Source organism: Trichomycterus rosablanca, chromosome 17, assembly GCF_030014385.1.
Source record: "Trichomycterus rosablanca isolate fTriRos1 chromosome 17, fTriRos1.hap1, whole genome shotgun sequence".
Taxonomy (NCBI): Eukaryota; Metazoa; Chordata; class Actinopteri; order Siluriformes; family Trichomycteridae; genus Trichomycterus; species Trichomycterus rosablanca.
In genome coordinates, this window is record NC_086004.1 from 7,550,717 (window position 1) to 7,568,573 (window position 17,857).

The window sequence follows — 17,857 nt, forward strand, 5'->3', positions numbered from 1 at the left end:
TAATAAAGTCTGTAAGAGTTTAAACCTGCGTTATTATGCGCGCTAGAAGAACCAACACGTTCATCTGATGTGGTTTAGAGAGAATCTGAGTGGGGTAGCGATGTTCCCCTCGGTACTAAAACTCTCTCTGATGGGGCTCGTTACACTAATACACGTGTACTGTACCTGCATGCGACTTTACAATGCGACAAACTATCTATTTAGTAGGTATAATTAACATAACAATATATACTACATTTCAAGTTATTATTCGTTTCAATACATTTTTATTCAACGAAAAAATACATTTAAATCATTCCAGCAAGACCAGAAAGAGAATATTTGCAGGCTGCAATGCCATATTAACCGTCATTAAGTGTTTTAGTTCACCAAGGCTGTTTGAATATAGTCTAAATTACAAGTATTTATTGAGTGTGAACTCAATTTGATCATTAATAAACTTGCCTATAATTCCTGTTGCGATTATTTACATTTTAAAACACAAAGCCTGACACTCAGCAGCAACGCATGAGAACAGGTTGCGGGAAAATGACGCTCCTAGCTCATTTTCATTATGAATTCATTTAACATTTATTACGCTTGAATGTAAGCGTAAAACAAGATGGACCTGCAACAATATAAAAAAAAAAAATAGAAGAAAGAAAGAAAAAACGTGAACACCGCGGTGTTGCGGTTGCTTGGCATGCCCTGCGGTTGGCTGGTCTATACCGCGATATTTCAAAATTGCGGTTAGCGCGACAGCCCTAGTTACAATCCTGATAAATAAATAAAATGACTAGATTGGGACAGAAAGGGTAAATCCAAAAAAGTCAATCATTGCAGCAGCAAGTGGTAAAAACCGAGCATCAAAGCAGCAAATCAGGGTAGCGCAGTGGTGAGGTAAGCGGCTCCGCCCATCTTTATAGAAAATGCTGGCACAGCCAGCGCAAAGCGGTTTTGTTGTGCATCATGTGACTGCAACCTTCCTGTCATTTACATGAAGTTCGATTTAAAATCGGTGTGCATTCTGGTGTGTCAAACAACCAAAGAGTAGCACCATAAATAACCACGGAGATTCAAGCACAGAACGGAATGGGTTTACCCTCACCCCCAGAATGCCCGCTCGGTGGATTGTGTTGCTTCTAATAATGCGTTCACTAATTGTTAGCGTAATCCAGGCCTGTGCAATCCGATCTCCAATATAGCGAAGAGTGCTCACATTATGCTGTGCTATGGGATCTGTGATTAGAGCTTTCAGGAAGTCCTGCGGGAGTCTTCTCGCTAATGCAGCTAGCTACAGTTGGGAGGAAAAAGTTAGTGGACCCCATATAAAATGTAATTTCATGAGACCATATTTCTTCACTGCGAACATACATGATTATACTTAAAAAATTAAGTTTGTCTTTATTTATATGGATCTTCTTAAGATGCAGTAATCTTTCCTGATGATGCTAATCACACTTGATCGACAGTGAGGAGGATTTTGCGTAATTAGCCCTGTTCAGGCCGCAGCGTCTCGGATGTTTTGAAACCCTCTGTTGTCCATTTACTTGTGTGTTGTGGGTCATTGTCTTGCATCAAGATGATGTTGCATCATCCAGTTTCTGTCACATTTCATGCGATACGAAGCTGTCAGGAAAGTATTTATTTATTTATTCGCATTTTAACGTCATGTTTTACACTTTGGTTACATTCATGACAGGAACGGTAGTTACTCACTACACAAGATTCATCAGTTCACAAGTTTAATGTCAAACACAGTCATGGACAATTTAGTATCTCCAGTTCACCTCTCTTGCATGTCTTTGGACTGTGGGAGGAAAGCGGAGCTCCTGGAGGAAACCCACGCAGACACGGGGAGAACATGCAAACTCCACACAGAAAGGACCCGGACCACACCACCCGGGGATGGAACACAGGACCTTCTCGCTGTGAGGCTACAGTGCTACCCATCAGGAAAGTGAAGTCAAGGGTTGCTCGAACGGCGTGGCCGTGAATCACACCAACCCACTACCACCAGGACCCAGGGTTTGAACCTTAGCTGTGCTATCTGCCAGTCGGGCATCTACACAGACATGATTGGTTATGTTTGTGGTGAGGGAGGGGGGAATGGCCAAACAGCCTAGCCATTGGAAGGTGTACTTGACACTGCACACTCAGTGTCGAGCCCAAGCACGGATAAAATAAGATGTGGAAATTATGTACGCGGATGATAGTGGTTTATTTTGATAATGAGGGGTGCTTGGCTGGCGCAGTGGTCTATTCAAAACTCAGTGGTGCTATCAGCCAGCCAGGTGTCTATGCAGATGATGATGATTGGCTAGGCCTAATAGGTTGGGAAGGCCAGGGCCCTGTGATGGATTGGCGTTCTGTTCTGGGTGTCCGATGTTTAGCACCCACCGCAACCCTGACAAGAATAAAGTGGTTGATGAAAATGAAATGAAAAAAGTGTCTTACTGCTGGACTTTGCAGCTCTTCATTTGAACTTAGTTCCATCCGTTGGGCTGTATCCACTCCTCTTGCTGTCCTGCTGTTTGTACAGTCTGAGAGGCGCTGGCTGTTTGTGGTTATGTTACTGGCTGTGAGAGCAGTGCCAGTATGTGCTACAGACTGGGCTGGGCTGGGCTGGGCTGGACTAGACTTGCTCTATCAGGGTTTGCTGGGAAGTCACAGCTCTCATCTCAGATCTCAGCTCTTAGCGCTGCGCAGAATCAGCAGGGTGTAATTCTGAGAAATGAGAGATCATGCTTTCTGCACTTGATGTGCTTTTACTGAAACTTCACCCTCAGCGGCTCATAGTTTCTACCAAGTCGTGTGAACTGCTGTGGTTTTAGGGGCCTCTTTTTATCCTTCCTTGTTTAGATTTTACTGAACTTTTCACCTTTCTGTACAGTAGTTTCTGATGAATGTCACGATTCATACACGCCATGGTTTTGTAATTAGGGTTAATTTGGGTGCCCGGACAGCCTAGCCATTGGGAGGGGCACTTGTAAGGTCCACTCGTGGTCTGAGTGCCGGTCCTAAGCCCGGATAAAAATAAGTAGGGTTGCGTTTGAAAGGGCATCGGCATAATAAGACGCCCAATCAGATCCAGAATGATCCACTTTTACACTCCTTAAAATATGGGAACAGCCAAAAAAGAAAATTGTTTGCATTTTCCCCATTTTTCCTCCCAATCGGTCATTTCCAATTCCCAGTAGTACTTTATTCAAACCCCTCGCTCTGACTGACATCATACAAGCAGTTCCTGAATGCTTCTTTTCACCTGCCAGAGGTGGAATCTCACAGAAAACTGTATCACGTACTACCCCGTCACCCATCCCTTCTTCTTGTGCCTGGTGGATGCCTGGAATTTGTTTCTTATGTAAAAATTTGATCCCATCAATGAAAACTGCAGTTTTGTTGGTGTTTTTTGCATCTTGGTTTTCATTGGACCCAAATGAAAGTGGTATCCTAATGGGTAAAGGTTTGAGCTATCAGTCGGAAGATTGCCGGTTATGCCGCCACTGTTGGGCCCTTAACCCTGTCTGCTCCAGGGGCGCCATACAAGCTGGGATATGCGGAAAAAATAATTTCATAGACATGTATTTGTACGAGGGATCTTCAAAAAGTTTCCGCACTTTTATATTTTGGTTGGAAACGGTGAGGGCAGGAGGAGTAGTAACTGGTCGTGTCTGAGAGACTGGGAGAGATGCTTATAGTCTGGATTCAGCACCATCTGATTTCCACCTTTTTGGACGCTCAAAGAAGCTTTAAGAGGAAGAAGATAATGTGACAGCAACGGTGCATCAGTGGCTACGCACTCAACCAAAAACATTTTTGCTGATGGCATTAAAAGGTACGACGCTGGGAAAAATGCATCAGAAGGTGACAAGCCCCACCATTATGTACAAGTATGTAACAGAATCCAAGAATGCCTGTATGGTGTAGGAGTGTAAAATCAGCCTCCTTATTGCTGTTCATTATACTGCAAGTACAGTAGACCCTTGATTTACGAATTTAATTGGTTCCGAATGGCTGTTCTTAAGTCAAAATATTCGTTAGTTCAACCTATTTTTTCCATAAGAAATAATGTAAATAGAATTAATCCGTGCCAGACCTCCCAAACCACCCCCTTACCTAACCTTTCTAATGTCTTAAATGGTTTTTTTTGTTATAAATACAAGTATATTTTCCCTTACATCTTAAATTATAGAATAGATAATACTGTAATAAACAATAATAAACAACAATACACAGTAGTACTGTACATAAAACACACACCACATTTCAGTACAGTACGTGTGCTGTACCATACACTAATAAATTTCCTTCTTTTTTTTTATAAAATGTATCTACCAGAAACAACAATAACTCTCATATTTCTCTATTATTTTCTTCTTTATTTCTAATACACCGTGACATACTGGCAGGAGTAATTATACAACAACCAATAGATTTTTTTATTTTCTCTGCACTGCGCTTTCTCTGCACCTTCTTTGGGGACATTTTAATATAGAATTTTACAAAATATAAAGAAAACACCGTCCGCTGTTCGAATGTTCGCTCACTGTGTATATATATATATATATATATATATATATATATATATGTATATATATTAGGGCTGTCAAACGATTAAAATTTTTAATCGCGATTAATCTCAGAATTTCATATAGTTAATCGCGATTAATCGCATTAAAAAAAATCTGTGTAAATGTTATAGAAAACAAGGATTTTTAAGTGAAATGTTACAATTAAAATGGTGAACACATTTTATGCTAAATGTACTTATGTTAAAAACTGCTGGGACAAGAGAAAACTGTAAGGGAGTTTATTCACTCACATACTAGGCAGTAAATGTCAGATTGTAGGTTAGAATTTCTCCATCAGCAAACATTGTAGATCAGCGGTGCTTTAGGTGGGATAAGGCGTAGTTATTGTATCAGACTTTTCTGTGGTTGTATCGTGACGATGGTTTGATGGACGTTTCTACACGAAGTGAGTGTGTTTTGACCCTTTGGGGCTTCCATAGTTCATGAACTAACGTGCTCGACTCAGCTTTCCGGTATTCGGTACAGAAGAAGAAGTTAATTGTAATAAAGTGTTCTGCTCCCGACAACTTGTGAATATAGCGTGTATTTATTTCTTTATTATGCAAGTGCATCACTACCACGATCGGTTACATTATGTTAACAAACCGCAAATGAAAAACGGTGGCAAGTCCGACATTAAAACGTTTGTTCTACCAGTCAAGTGTCAACATGAACTAGAATTTGCGTTAATAACACTAATTTTTTTAATCGCGTTAAATTGAGGTCGCGTTAATGCGTTATTATCGCGTTAACTTCGACAGCCCTAATATATATATATATATATATATATATATAGATAGATAGAGAGATAGAGAGAGAGAGAGAGAGAGAGACGGTTGGAGTCAACTTGTTCGTGACGTCACGTGTTTCGTGAATTTCGGTTCGTAATCCGAAATTTGCTCGTACGTTAAGTTGAAAAAGATCGCTCATAACCCAAAATGTTCGAATGGTAAACGGTTCGTAACTCAAGGGTCTACTGTACTGAGTTGCCACCATTGCCTACAAAAATGTCAGGAATGAACTAGTAAGCATGAGGGCCAAGAAGTCACTACCATCATGTGGTCAGTTTATGGAGATCAGAGATGTAACTGAATTTAAGAAGAAACGAGAAAAACAGATGTTTTGTTTGTACAGTGAAGGAAATTCGTAACATCAGCCCAACCCTGCTTTTAAAAGAATTCCTGATTTGAGCAATAAATGAAGTTTCTTCGACTCATCCTTCTCTCTGCCGAATGAGCCCGAGCTTCTGACGTGGGCCGCAAGCATTTCACGTCGTGTCAACATGTACAGTGTATCACAAAAGTGAGTACACCCCTCACATTTCTGCAAATATTTCATTATATCTTTTCATGGGACAACACTATAGACATGAAACTTGGATATAACTTAGAGTAGTCAGTGTACAACTTGTATAGCAGTGTAGATTTACTGTCTTCTGAAAATAACTCAACACACAGCCATTAATGTCTAAATAGCTGGCAACATAAGTGAGTACACCCCACAGTGAACATGTCCAAATTGTGCCCAAATGTGTCGTTGTCCCTCCCTGGTGTCATGTGTCAAGGTCCCAGGTGTAAATGGGGAGCAGGGCTGTTAAATTTGGTGTTTTGGGTACAATTCTCTCATACTGGCCACTGGATATTCAACATGGCACCTCATGGCAAATAACTCTCTGAGGATGTGAGAAATAGAATTGTTGCTCTCCACAAAGATGGCCTGGGCTATAGGAGGATTGCTAACACCCTGAAACTGAGCTACAGCATGGTGGCCAAGGTCATACAGCGGTTTTCCAGGACAGGTTCCACTCGGAACAGGCTTCGCCAGGGTCGACCAAAGAAGTTGAGTCCACGTGTTCGGTGTCATATCCAGAGGTTGGCTTTAAAAAATAGACACATGAGTGCTGCCAGCATTGCTGCAGAGGTTGAAGACATGGGAGGTCAGCCTGTCAGTACTCAGACCATACGCCGCACACTGCATCAACTCGGTCTGCATGGTCGTCATCCCAGAAGGAAGCTGACGCACAAGAAAGCCCGCAAACAGTTTGCTGAAGACAAGCAGTCCAAGAACATGGATTACTGGAATGCCCTGTGGTCTGACGAGACCAAGATAAACTTGTTTGGCTCAGATGGTGTCCAGCATGTGTGGCGGCGCCCTGGTGAGAAGTACCAAGACAACTGTATCTTGCCTACAGTCAAGCATGGTGGTGGTAGCATCATGGTCTTGGGCTGCATGAGTGTTGCTGGCACTGGCTAGCTGCAGTTCATTGAGGGAAACATGAATTCCAACATGTACTGTGACATTCTGAAACAGAGCATGATCCCCTCCCTTCGAAAACTGGGCCTCATGGCAGTTTTCCAACAGGATAACGACCCCAAACACAACCTTCAAGATGAAAACTGCCTTGCTGAGGAAGCTGAAGGTAAAGGTGATGAACTAAACCCAATTGAGCACCTGTGGCGCATCCTCAAGTGGAAGGTGGAGGAGTTCAAGGTGTCTAACATCCACCAGCTCCGTGATGTCATCATGGAGGAGTGAAAGAGGATTCCAGTAGCAACCTGTGCAGCTCTGGTGAATTCCATGCCCAGGAGGATTAAGGCAGTGCTGGATAATAATGGTGGTCACACAAAATATTGACACTTTGGGCACAATTTGGACATGTTCACTGTGGGGTGTACTCACTTATGTTGCCAGCCATTTAGACATTAATGGCTGTGTGTTGAGTTATTTTCAGAAGACAGTAAATCTACACTGCTATACAAGTTGTACACTGACTACTCTAAGTTATATCCAAGTTTTATTTCTATAGTGTTGTCCCATGAAAAGATATAATAAAATATTTGCAGAAATGTGAGGGGTGTACTCACTTTTGTGATACACTGTATATGTTTTCCAACGACTTAAGGCGAGTTCTTGCCGAGAAACGTCCAGACACACCCTCCCTTCGGCGTGTCGGGTTCTGGCGCTGGCTTGCACTTCAAACACGGTTGCACTGGCTGGGAATGTGCTGGTGTAAGGAGCCGAGTGATCAGATTCTCTGGGCTGTCAGAGTTGCACCACCCGCCTGGCAGGCTCCTCGCTCCTGCTATGCACTGAAACCACAACAAGGCTCCGGCTGTGCTTATTACATACGCCAAATGCTGCCAAAATTCAGTGTGATGGGGTCTGTTAATTGTAAAACCACTCACATGGAAATTGTTTGTTTAGCGTTTGTGGGGCGCTTTAGCTTTTTAATTCACGACAGGGAGGGATTATTGGGCCAAAACTTTGGGAATTATTTGTACACCTGCTCATTGATCCAATCCAATTTTCCAGTTGTGTGGCAGCAGTACAGTCCCTAAAACTACTTAATGAGTGGATTTGAGCAGGGCATGGTTGTTGGAACCAGACAGGCCTTTCATGCAACAGCAGTCTACAGTTTACACAAAAAAGATCCAGTGAGCAGCAGTTCTACAGGCGGAAAACTCCTTGCTGATGAGAGATCAGAGGAAAATTGGCAGACTGTTTAAGTTGACAGAAGGGCAGCAACTCAAACATTTTTGCAACTGCAGTGAACAAAAACAATCAAACCTTAATGGGCTACAACAGCCCAATCACATTTAGACTTAGACCTTATGATAGTTCTTCCATGCAGATCATAAGCAAAATGGCACGTGTCACCACTCATGTGATGACACAAATCAGAGGATGTCCTGTGATGAATCTCCGCCCTGTCCCTGCTATATCCCCACCTTGTGCCCTGTCCCCAATGGTGCTGGACCCACTGAAGCCATGATTAATTACATTCAGCCAATCAGTGGCCAGATTCCTCTTGGTTTTAGGTCCATGTGAGACATGTTGTAAATGTTGCAAAGACAACTGTTCCTTCAACCCAGGGGTTCATGAGTCCAGTCTAAGAAAGGCCAAAGTCCAAACACAAACCGTGCTGGGATCTGAAATGTGCGCTACTGCTACATTTTTTTTTCAGTTTTGCCTACATGCAAACCAGCGCCTGCTGCCATGCCCAGGAACGGCATTTCCTGAATAGTTTTGGTTCAGTATAGCATGTTCGGACCCAACAGCATGAACACACCTGCCTGCAGCAGTTCGGGTAGAAGATGCCTCTGCAATGAGAAAAGATGGGGCTCATTTACCAGAGAGCAGATACAGAGTAAGGGCGCATTCGCATGAGAAGCGGCAAAACCACTTTTGCACTGGGTTTGTCATTGTTTCTTATAGAGTGTGGCAAAAATCGTGTGCCCAATTTGTGATGTTGTGCTTGCCGCTGCACTGAAAGTTCACCTAATTGATTGATTTATTTTATTTTATTTGGATTTTAACGTCATTTTTTTCGTTACGTTCATGACAGGACAGGTAGTTACTGGTTACACAAGATTCATCAGTTAACAAGTTTAATGTCAAACACAGTCATGGACAATTTAGTATCTCCAGTTCACCTCACTTGCAATGATGTCTTTGGACTGTGGGAGGAAACCGGAGCACCCGGAGGAAACCCACGCAAACTCCACACAGAAAGGACCAAGGCCGCTCCACCTGGAAATCGAACCCAGGGCCTTGTTGCTGTGAGGAGACAGTGCTAGCCACCGAGCCACCCCTCACCTGATTGAATTTTGACCCAGTTTGTCACTGACCTTTTCAAAGCGCCTCCAAAGGAAACCTTATGTGAACATTTACATCTTCGGCATTTGCCAGACGCTAGTCTAAGTGATTGAGGGTTAAGGGCCCTGCTCAAGGGCCCAACAGTGGCCACTTGGCAGTGGTGGGGTTTGAACCAGCGACCTTCTGCTTACTAGTCCAGTACCTTAACCGCTAGGCTACAACTGCCCTGAAATGTCAACAATGTCGAGAAACGCCGGAGTGTAGTGTGCACCTCTTGATCAAGTCTTGTTTAGTCACCAAACCTGACCTGAGAGAGGGTTAGTCTGTACTAGGCATTAGCCATGATTGAGAGCAGAGGATTCAATAGGACACTACACATGACCCTTCACACTGAGAGATGCACGGCCTGCAGGAAGGAATTTGGACCGTTTATTTTGTAAACTTCTCAAAAAATGATGAGAAAGCGCGAGTGCATTGTGCTATTCTATTTTAGTGAAACTGATGATGTCATGGAATCATGTGATAAACACAACACTGTATTTCATCACTTATCATATTTCACCCTTCACATAGTTTTAGTATTAATTGTTACCTCAGGTCTAAGATAAACCTTAGCATGAAGAACTGGCGTTTATGCAACCGCGAGAGTGATGGTTGGGTTCAAGAAATAAATGATGCATCATGTTTGTGTGAGATACTATTGTTTCTATAGTTAGCTTCAGAAATATTGTAAAGATGGGTAACATTACAACAAACTCTCACACAAGATCAAACAGAAATAATCATCAAATTCCTGAATAATATAAGACTGAGTACATACAAATAATACAAGATCAATAACAGTGGCATAAAACACAAATTCCTGCCATCAGTAACATAAAAAATACAAACAAACTAAATTAAGTGTAAGTTTTAATAACCAAATCTGGTTATTAAAAATAATAACCAGATTATAGTACCTCTGGAAAGGTTAAGAAACACTTAAGGGGGTTTCTGTGACTGGTTCATAAGGGGACATCTCTAATTAACTTATTTAGCTGCATGGGGACATAGCTGCATTAGGAAATCCACACATAATGTATAATGTATGGCAACCTTTGTAAATCACATAATAGCTAAAAATAAAAATGCGGTATCATGTTTGAAAATGGCTTTGCAAACTGACATAATTGATTTTTTTAAGAAAAAATGTCTTTGGTTTGTGGTAAGTTGTTTCTGTATTAACCTTCGTGTGACTGCTTGACTTTGTCTGTATGGTTCAAAATAAGTGAGATTTATTTTCTGGCTCGGCCGAAATCAAACCTGACATTGTTTATAATATGAAAAAACAAAATCTGTGTCTTTACAGGTGCTAAACCAGGTACATCCAAAGCTGTCGTCTCAGGAGGAAGCCCTTCAATACATCGAAGAGCTGATTCTGCTGCTACTGAGCATGCTCTGTCAGGCCCAACCTCGCACCGTGCAGGACGTGGCGGTAAGCGTGCGTATGTACAGTCAAGGCGTCAACCAAGCTGTTTTGCTAATGCCTACAATGAGTGTGTTTAGATTGCTGCAGGAAATCAGATTATTGCAATAATCCAGTTACTGTATTCACATGTACTTTGGTAACCTGACCTGGTCAGTCAGTCAGTCCACTTTCCAGTAAGGTGGAATTACTACTTCAATTTTGCAGCGTGCTGTTACATTACAGGTGCCCCCTTGATGAGCCAGCAGAGGTCTCGCATGTGCAACATAAATGGAACCCTATTGACCACCCACCGTCAGGCACAGCCAAATGCATTATTCACTGGATTACATTTGCATTAAAGACATTTAGTAGACACAGGTGTGACCAAATACAGTCCAAGCAACTGAGGATTGAGGGTCCATCAGTGGTAACTTGGTAGTGGTAGGGCTTAAACCATTAACTTTACACTATATGGCCAAAAGTAGGTGAACATCTCTCATATTTTAGGTGTCCAACCACACCAATATTGTGTTGGTCCCCCTTTTGCTGCCAAAACAGCCCTGCAACTGTGTATTCTGACACCTTTCTATCAGAACCATCATTAACTTCTTCAGCAGTAGCTCGTCTGTTGGATCGGACCACACGGGCCTGCCTTCGCTCGCCCTGTGCATCAATGAGCCGTGGCCGCCCATGACCCTGTCACAGGTTTACTACTGTTCCTTCCTTGGACCACTTTTCATAGCTACTGACCACTGCAGACCGGGAACACCCCACAAGAGCTGCAGTTTTGGAGATTCTCTGACCCAGTCGTCTAGCCATCACAATCTGGCCCTGGTCAAACTCGCTCAAATCCTCACACCTGTCCATTTTTCCTGCTTCTAACACATCAACTTTGAGGATAAAATGTTCACTTGTTGCCTAATATATCCCACCCACTAACAGGTGCCGTGATGAAGAAATAATCAGTTATTCACTTCACCTGTCAGTAGTCATAATGTTATGCCTGGTTGAGGTATTTTTAAGCAAATAGTGAATCACCAGTCCAATACCGATTGCTCCTGTAAGACAAGGTTGGTCCACATAATAATAAATGGAAAAGCTGAATAAATGCACCACATCATTTCTCTCACCACTTTGGTTTAAATTTCATTTTGTTTGTACATTTTATTGTGTATCTTATTTTAAAGTGGTCACAATGAACTTCTCTCACTGACCATTTTCAACTCTGTGTTTCTGATTTATTTTCACGCCCAGACGACTCGTGTGAGATTGAAAGGTGCTTTATTTGTGGTGCTGTCCCATGTCAGCCGTAGCGCAGATTGTGTTTTAGACGTAGATCTCATTCATCTTCCATACATCGTCAGCATCAGCATCAGTATCCCGTTAGCTTTCCTTCTCCCATGAATTTTCTCCTCACTGCTCCTTCGCGTTCATCTCTTCATTCGTTTGTTCTGGTGAGCGTCAGGTGGAATGTGTCTGCATCCGGATCTGCCTTCCTATGTGTGGTGGGTTGGTACATGGGAAAGCAGAGATGTACAACCCGAACCTTCAAACCCGGAGGATGTGAAGATGTTAGTCAGTGTGTGTCTACATTAAATCTAGAGCATGACTGGAAAACCCTTGTTTGAAATTTTTGTGATGATGCAAAAATTAATGCAAATCTGTTTGTCTAGAAAAGTTTGGACAGTTTGTAAATGATAAAATGAAAAAAAAAAACAAAAAAAAACAAGAATCTGTTATTTGGACATACTTTCCTGTACATTTGTCATCCTCACTCACTCACTTTCTTAACCGCTTGTCCAATTAGGATCGTGGGAAAGGGGAGTTTTCAATGGGTGCAAGGCACAGAGTAACACCCTGGACGCGGCGTCAATTAACCTGACTGCATGTTTTTGGACTCTGGGAGGAAACCGGAGCTCCCGGAGGAACCCATGCAGACACGGGGAGAACATGCAAACTCCACACAGAAAGGACCTGGACCGCGCCGCCTGGGAATTGAACCCAGGACCTTCTTGCTGTGAGGCGACAGTGCTACCCACCGTGCCGCCCCATTTGTCAACCTGACTAACTTAATTGTATTTTAACTTAATTTGAAATGTAATGCTTGGAACACACTCAAAAAAGTTGGGTCAGAGGCATGTTTGCCACTGTGTTACATAATCTTTCCTATTAATGACACTTTGTAATGGTTTGCTTACTGAAGACACTAATTACTCAACTGTCTGTTGTCCCTGTTGTCTAAGTTTCCTCTTTATGATCCACCATGTATGTCATTTTCCCCAAAAACAAGCAGAAGTGTGGACTCATCCGACCACGGCTCATGTTTCTATTGTCCTTCTCTCCATGAGCTCTGGCCAAGGGGCTCTTTGCATAACAGAGTTCAGGGGTTGCATTTCTTGGTGCAGTGGTGGACTGTGTTAAGTGAAAACGGTTTTCTGAAGTACCCATAAGCACATGTCGCTATATTCATCACAGAAGCATGATGGTTATTTGGGCTCAAAGGTGATGCACAGTCAACAGTGGTTTCAGGCCCTGCCCTACACAGACTGAGATTTTTCCATATTCTCTGAATCTTTTCATGACATTTTGTGTGGTAGATGGTAAAAGACCTAAATTATTTGCAATCTTGCATTGAGAAATTCTCCTAAAGTTTGGCACTAAGTGATGAGCCACGCCCATATTTGCTTGGAAAGAGCTTTTGGTTGCTCCTTCCTTTTATACCCAATCATGACTCATGACAACCCTTACTTGTTACCAGTTCACCTTCTTATTGTTGAATATTCTATAAATGTTTCCCTCTTATTTGGTATTTTGCTCTGTCCCAACTTTTTTGGAGCACATTCCAGGCATCAAATTCAAAATCTTTTAGTATTTTTACAGAATACAATACAGTTTGTCAGCCAAAGCATTACACGTCATCTCTTTGCATTTTTCAAGTTAAATAAAGACTGAAGAAGATTAGCAAATCACAGATTCTGGTTTAATTGCATTTTTCAAAATGTCCAAACTTTTTTGGAAATGAGATTTTTTGTTGATCTTTTGTAATTAATTTTTTCTTTCTTTTTAGGATCGGGTACAGAAGAGTTTTCCTCACCCCATAGATAAGTGGGCCATCTCTGATGCCCAGGGAGCCATTGACAAGAGGAAGAGGAGGAACCCTCTTGCTTTACCTGTGGATAAGATTCACCCACTTTTAAAGGTGCAACACGTCATTGGCTTTGGCTGATTTTGATTGTGTGTGTTCCTGTTGGTTTACATTCGCTTGCATGTGTAATAAATCAGTTAAATAAGGGAAATTATATGCTTTTCATTTTGCAGCAATAGTTTAGAAAAAGGCCCTGTTCTAGTGTGATTGTGTCCCTGTAAACAAAGCAATATAAAGACATACTGGAACGTCAATTGAGGCTTTCTTGACCAACATCAGTGCCCAGTCATACTAATGTTCTTTTGACTGAATGGACACAAATTCCCCTAGACATTAAAGTCTTGTGAGAAGTCTTCTCAAAAGAGAGCTGCAATTATAGCTAAAAAGATCACATATAGGTCACTCTATTTTATTACTATTTGTTTTTGAAATGGGATGTCCAACAAGCTCATGGTCAGGTGTCCAGATACTTTTGGCCATACAGTGTATGTGAAACCCTACACTGCCTATTTAAATTTAACTATTAAAATATTTTAGCTACAAATGCCTTTTCTTTGGTGTTTGGTGGAGCCCATTCATTCATCTACCTACTGTATGCAATGTTTCTAGTAACACTGGCTGCCACACAATCACCACCTTTACAAATTAAATACTCCTAAATTAACTAATTTAACTATTTTTTTCTTATCTTTAAACATACCTTTATTAGTGGTTTAATCACTCCACAGCTCTTGTTTTCACAATTCTTCTGACTTACCTTGAAGAGGTTTCCATCCAGTGAACCTCTCACACTGTAGCCCACTGCTCCACCATTCCTCTGTTAGTTAGCTAAACTCTAAACCTTCCTGCTGGAGTTTAGCTCTCAGATAGTTTTCTTAGTCTTTTAAAGCTTCCCTTGACCCTTACAGTTCCTCTTTTGGACTGTGGATACAGCAACTTAGGGTGCTTTGATGATATTTCATATCCTCAGTGTACTAGTTGTTGAGTGTTCCTTACATGCCCAACAAATTCTTACAAGCCAATTAAACATCAAAACTGTAAGGGTGTTCAAGCTATTTATAAGGTTTGCAAGATGTTTGCTGCACCATTTCTTTGACCTCTATAACAAAACTTACCTTTTATTAACGGTTGCTGGGAATTTCCCAGCACTCCCAGTACCGGCCACTAGGAGGGGCTGAAACTGAGCTCTTCTGCACTCTGGTGACTAAGCAGAAGTCCTGTAAGCTGTAAGCTGGTGTTTTTCCATCCTGATGCCAGGAAAAGAATGCAAGCTGGGAGGAGAGGATTACTTTTAACATTTAGGAGCGCCAGAGTGGAAAGTTCCTGCAAAAATCACACACGTCTCGCATTCTAGCCGAATAATAACAGTTTTTCAAGAACACACTTACTGACCCTTTGTGTGTTATTGTGTTTCGTATGACAGGAGGTACTAGGCTACAAGATAGACCACCAGGTGTCTGTGTATATAGTGGCGGTATTGGAATACATCTCAGCAGACATCTTGAAGTTGGCTGGGAACTATGTACGAAATATACGGCACTATGAGATCTCGCAGCAGGACATCAGTGTGGCCATGTGTGCGGACAAGGTAAAACACCTAGTTCTAATTCAGGATGAAGCAGATGATGAAAATGAAACATACGTTATATATAGGCCCGTACTAAATTCACGGGAAAATGTGCTTAATTTCACGGACCTCCTAAATAATAGAATAAATGGAAGCTACAATACACAGCACAGCTACCTTAGGAGGTGAATGTAAACCTAGAACACCCAGGGACGGTCTCAAAAATGAAAAATTCTCGTCCGTGTTTTGACACGCACCCACCATACAGAATTTATTATTTTCCACACTCAGTTACCCAAGTCCCAATTGTCCTCCCCATCCAGTCATTTACATTACATTTACATTTTCAGCATTTAGCAGACGCTTTTATCCAAAGCGACTTACACAGTGAGCGGAACACGATGAGCAATTGAGGGTTAAGGGCCTTGCTCAGGGACCCAACAGTGGCAACTTGGTGGTGGCGGGGCTTGAACCGGCAACCTCCTGTTTACTAGTCCAGTACCTTAACCACTGAGCTATCACTGGCCCTATATCCAGTCATATTACCCAATACCCAATTACCCAATTGCATTACACTTCCTCTCTACTGATTGAGGAGAGCGAGACTGACACACACCCCCTCTGACACATGCGCAGTAGCCGACTGCATATTTTCACCTGCATGAGGCAAGTTCATATGCGGATCAGCTTTGTGTACGGGAAGCCACCCCCTGATCAACGCATTATTCCTCGACTCTGTGCAGGCGGCATCAGTAAGCCAGCAGAGGTCGTAACTGCATCAGTTATGAGGTCTCGGCTCCGGCTTCCACCTTTTATGAACAATGAGCCAGTCGTTGTTTATCTAGGCGCCCAGCCCAGCCGGATGGCTCTGGTGTGATAGCTAGTTTTACCGCTGCGCCACCTGAGCGGCCACAAACCTTAAATTTTGAATTTCACAGGAAATGGCATATTACACGTGAAACGGCTCATTTCACCGTCTGTGACGCGATTTTCACAGTCGTGAATTAGGTAGGGCCTTAATTATATACATTCACCTCAGAGCTTGAAGACCAGGCACCCACTTGTCCCCTCTGTGCAGCAAGAATCTCTACATATGCCAAACACCAGAACAAAACAACTACAAAGAATTCTTCACCTTAGCCCCCCCCCCCCCCCCAAAAAAAAAAAAAAAGAATGCCATATAAGATGTAAAAACTATATAGTCTTAAACATATCGACCCCATATTTAACCAGTGAACTCCATGCTAACTTATACCTCCCCCAACCTCTTACTGCAGGTGTTGATGGATATGTTTCATCAAGATGAAGAAGACATCAGTGGTTTCCCCCTGATGGATGAGGAACCCTCAGCCTCCGAGGCCCAGACCTACTACGACCTGGTGAAGGCCTTCATGGCCGAGGTGCGCCAGTACCTGAGAGACCTGAACCTCATCATCAAGGTGTTCCGGGAACGTTTTGCCACCAACACCAAGCTCTTCTCCTTCGATGTGAGTTGTTTGTTGACACCAGGCTCTGCCATTTCACCTGATTTTACAGCCTTGCGGGATTTACTGGTGTGTGTCGACATGCACACTCGTAATCAGATTACGCTCGGGTCGTGTCAGTAATCTGATTTTGAAAATGATTGTATTCTGATGATTAGCATTTCAAACAAATGCTGTAAACCTCAGATGACCTGAGAGCAGCCAAAAAACGCTGGAACACTGTTTATTAGATCTATAAAGCTGGAAAATGCTTGCTCAGACGTGCGTCTATTAGCAAGTGTTTTTATTATTATTATTGTTTTGTCTATTAACCAGGTGGTGAGTGTAAACATACAGTAGAAGTTTATGGCTGTCATCTCCAAAAGTATAATTACACCGATCAAACCACCTCCTTGTTTCTACACTCACTGTCCATTTTATCAGCTCCACTTACCATATAGAAGCACTTTGTACTTCTACAATTACTGACTGTAGTCCATCTATTTTTCTACATGCATTTTTAACCTGCTTTCACCCTGTTCTTCAATGGTCAGGACCCCCCCAGGACCACTACAGAGCAGGTATTATTTAGGTGGTGGATCATTCTCAGCCCTGCAGTGACACTGACATGGTGGTGGTGTGTTCGTGTGTGTTGTGCTGGTATGAGTGGATCAGACACAGCAGCGCTGCTGGAGTTTTTAAATACCGTGTCCAGTCACTGTCCACTCTATTAGACACTCCTACCTAGTTGGTCCACCTTGTAGATGTAAAGTCAGAGACGATCGCTCATCTATTGCTGCTGTTTGAGTTTGTCATCTAGATTTTCATCAGTGGTCACAGGACGCCTCCCACGGGGCGCTGTTGGCTGGATATATTTTTGGTTGGTGGACTATTCTCAGTCCAGCAGGGTAAGTGAGGCGTTTAAAAACTCCATCAGAATTGCTGTGTCTTATCCACTCATACCAGCACAACACACACTAACACACCACCACCATGTCAGTGTCACTGCAGTGCTGAGAATGATCCACCACCCAAATAATACCTACTCTATAGTGGTCCTGGGAGAGTCCTGACCATTGAAGAACA

At 42.4% G+C, this 17,857-nt stretch overlaps 1 protein-coding gene across 2 annotated transcripts in view; it reads left to right on the top strand.

The window, feature by feature from the left end:
* The window catches only part of sos1 (son of sevenless homolog 1 (Drosophila)), a 52,731-nt gene that overhangs the window by 4,761 nt on the left and 30,113 nt on the right, over window positions 1-17,857 (top strand). For both annotated transcript variants that reach the window (XM_063012459.1, XM_063012460.1), the window contains exons 2-5: window positions 10,498-10,623; window positions 13,664-13,795; window positions 15,165-15,329; window positions 16,586-16,795. In XM_063012459.1, the coding sequence (XP_062868529.1) occupies window positions 10,498-10,623; window positions 13,664-13,795; window positions 15,165-15,329; window positions 16,586-16,795 (633 nt within the window). The remainder of the gene's footprint in view (window positions 1-10,497; window positions 10,624-13,663; window positions 13,796-15,164; window positions 15,330-16,585; window positions 16,796-17,857) is intronic.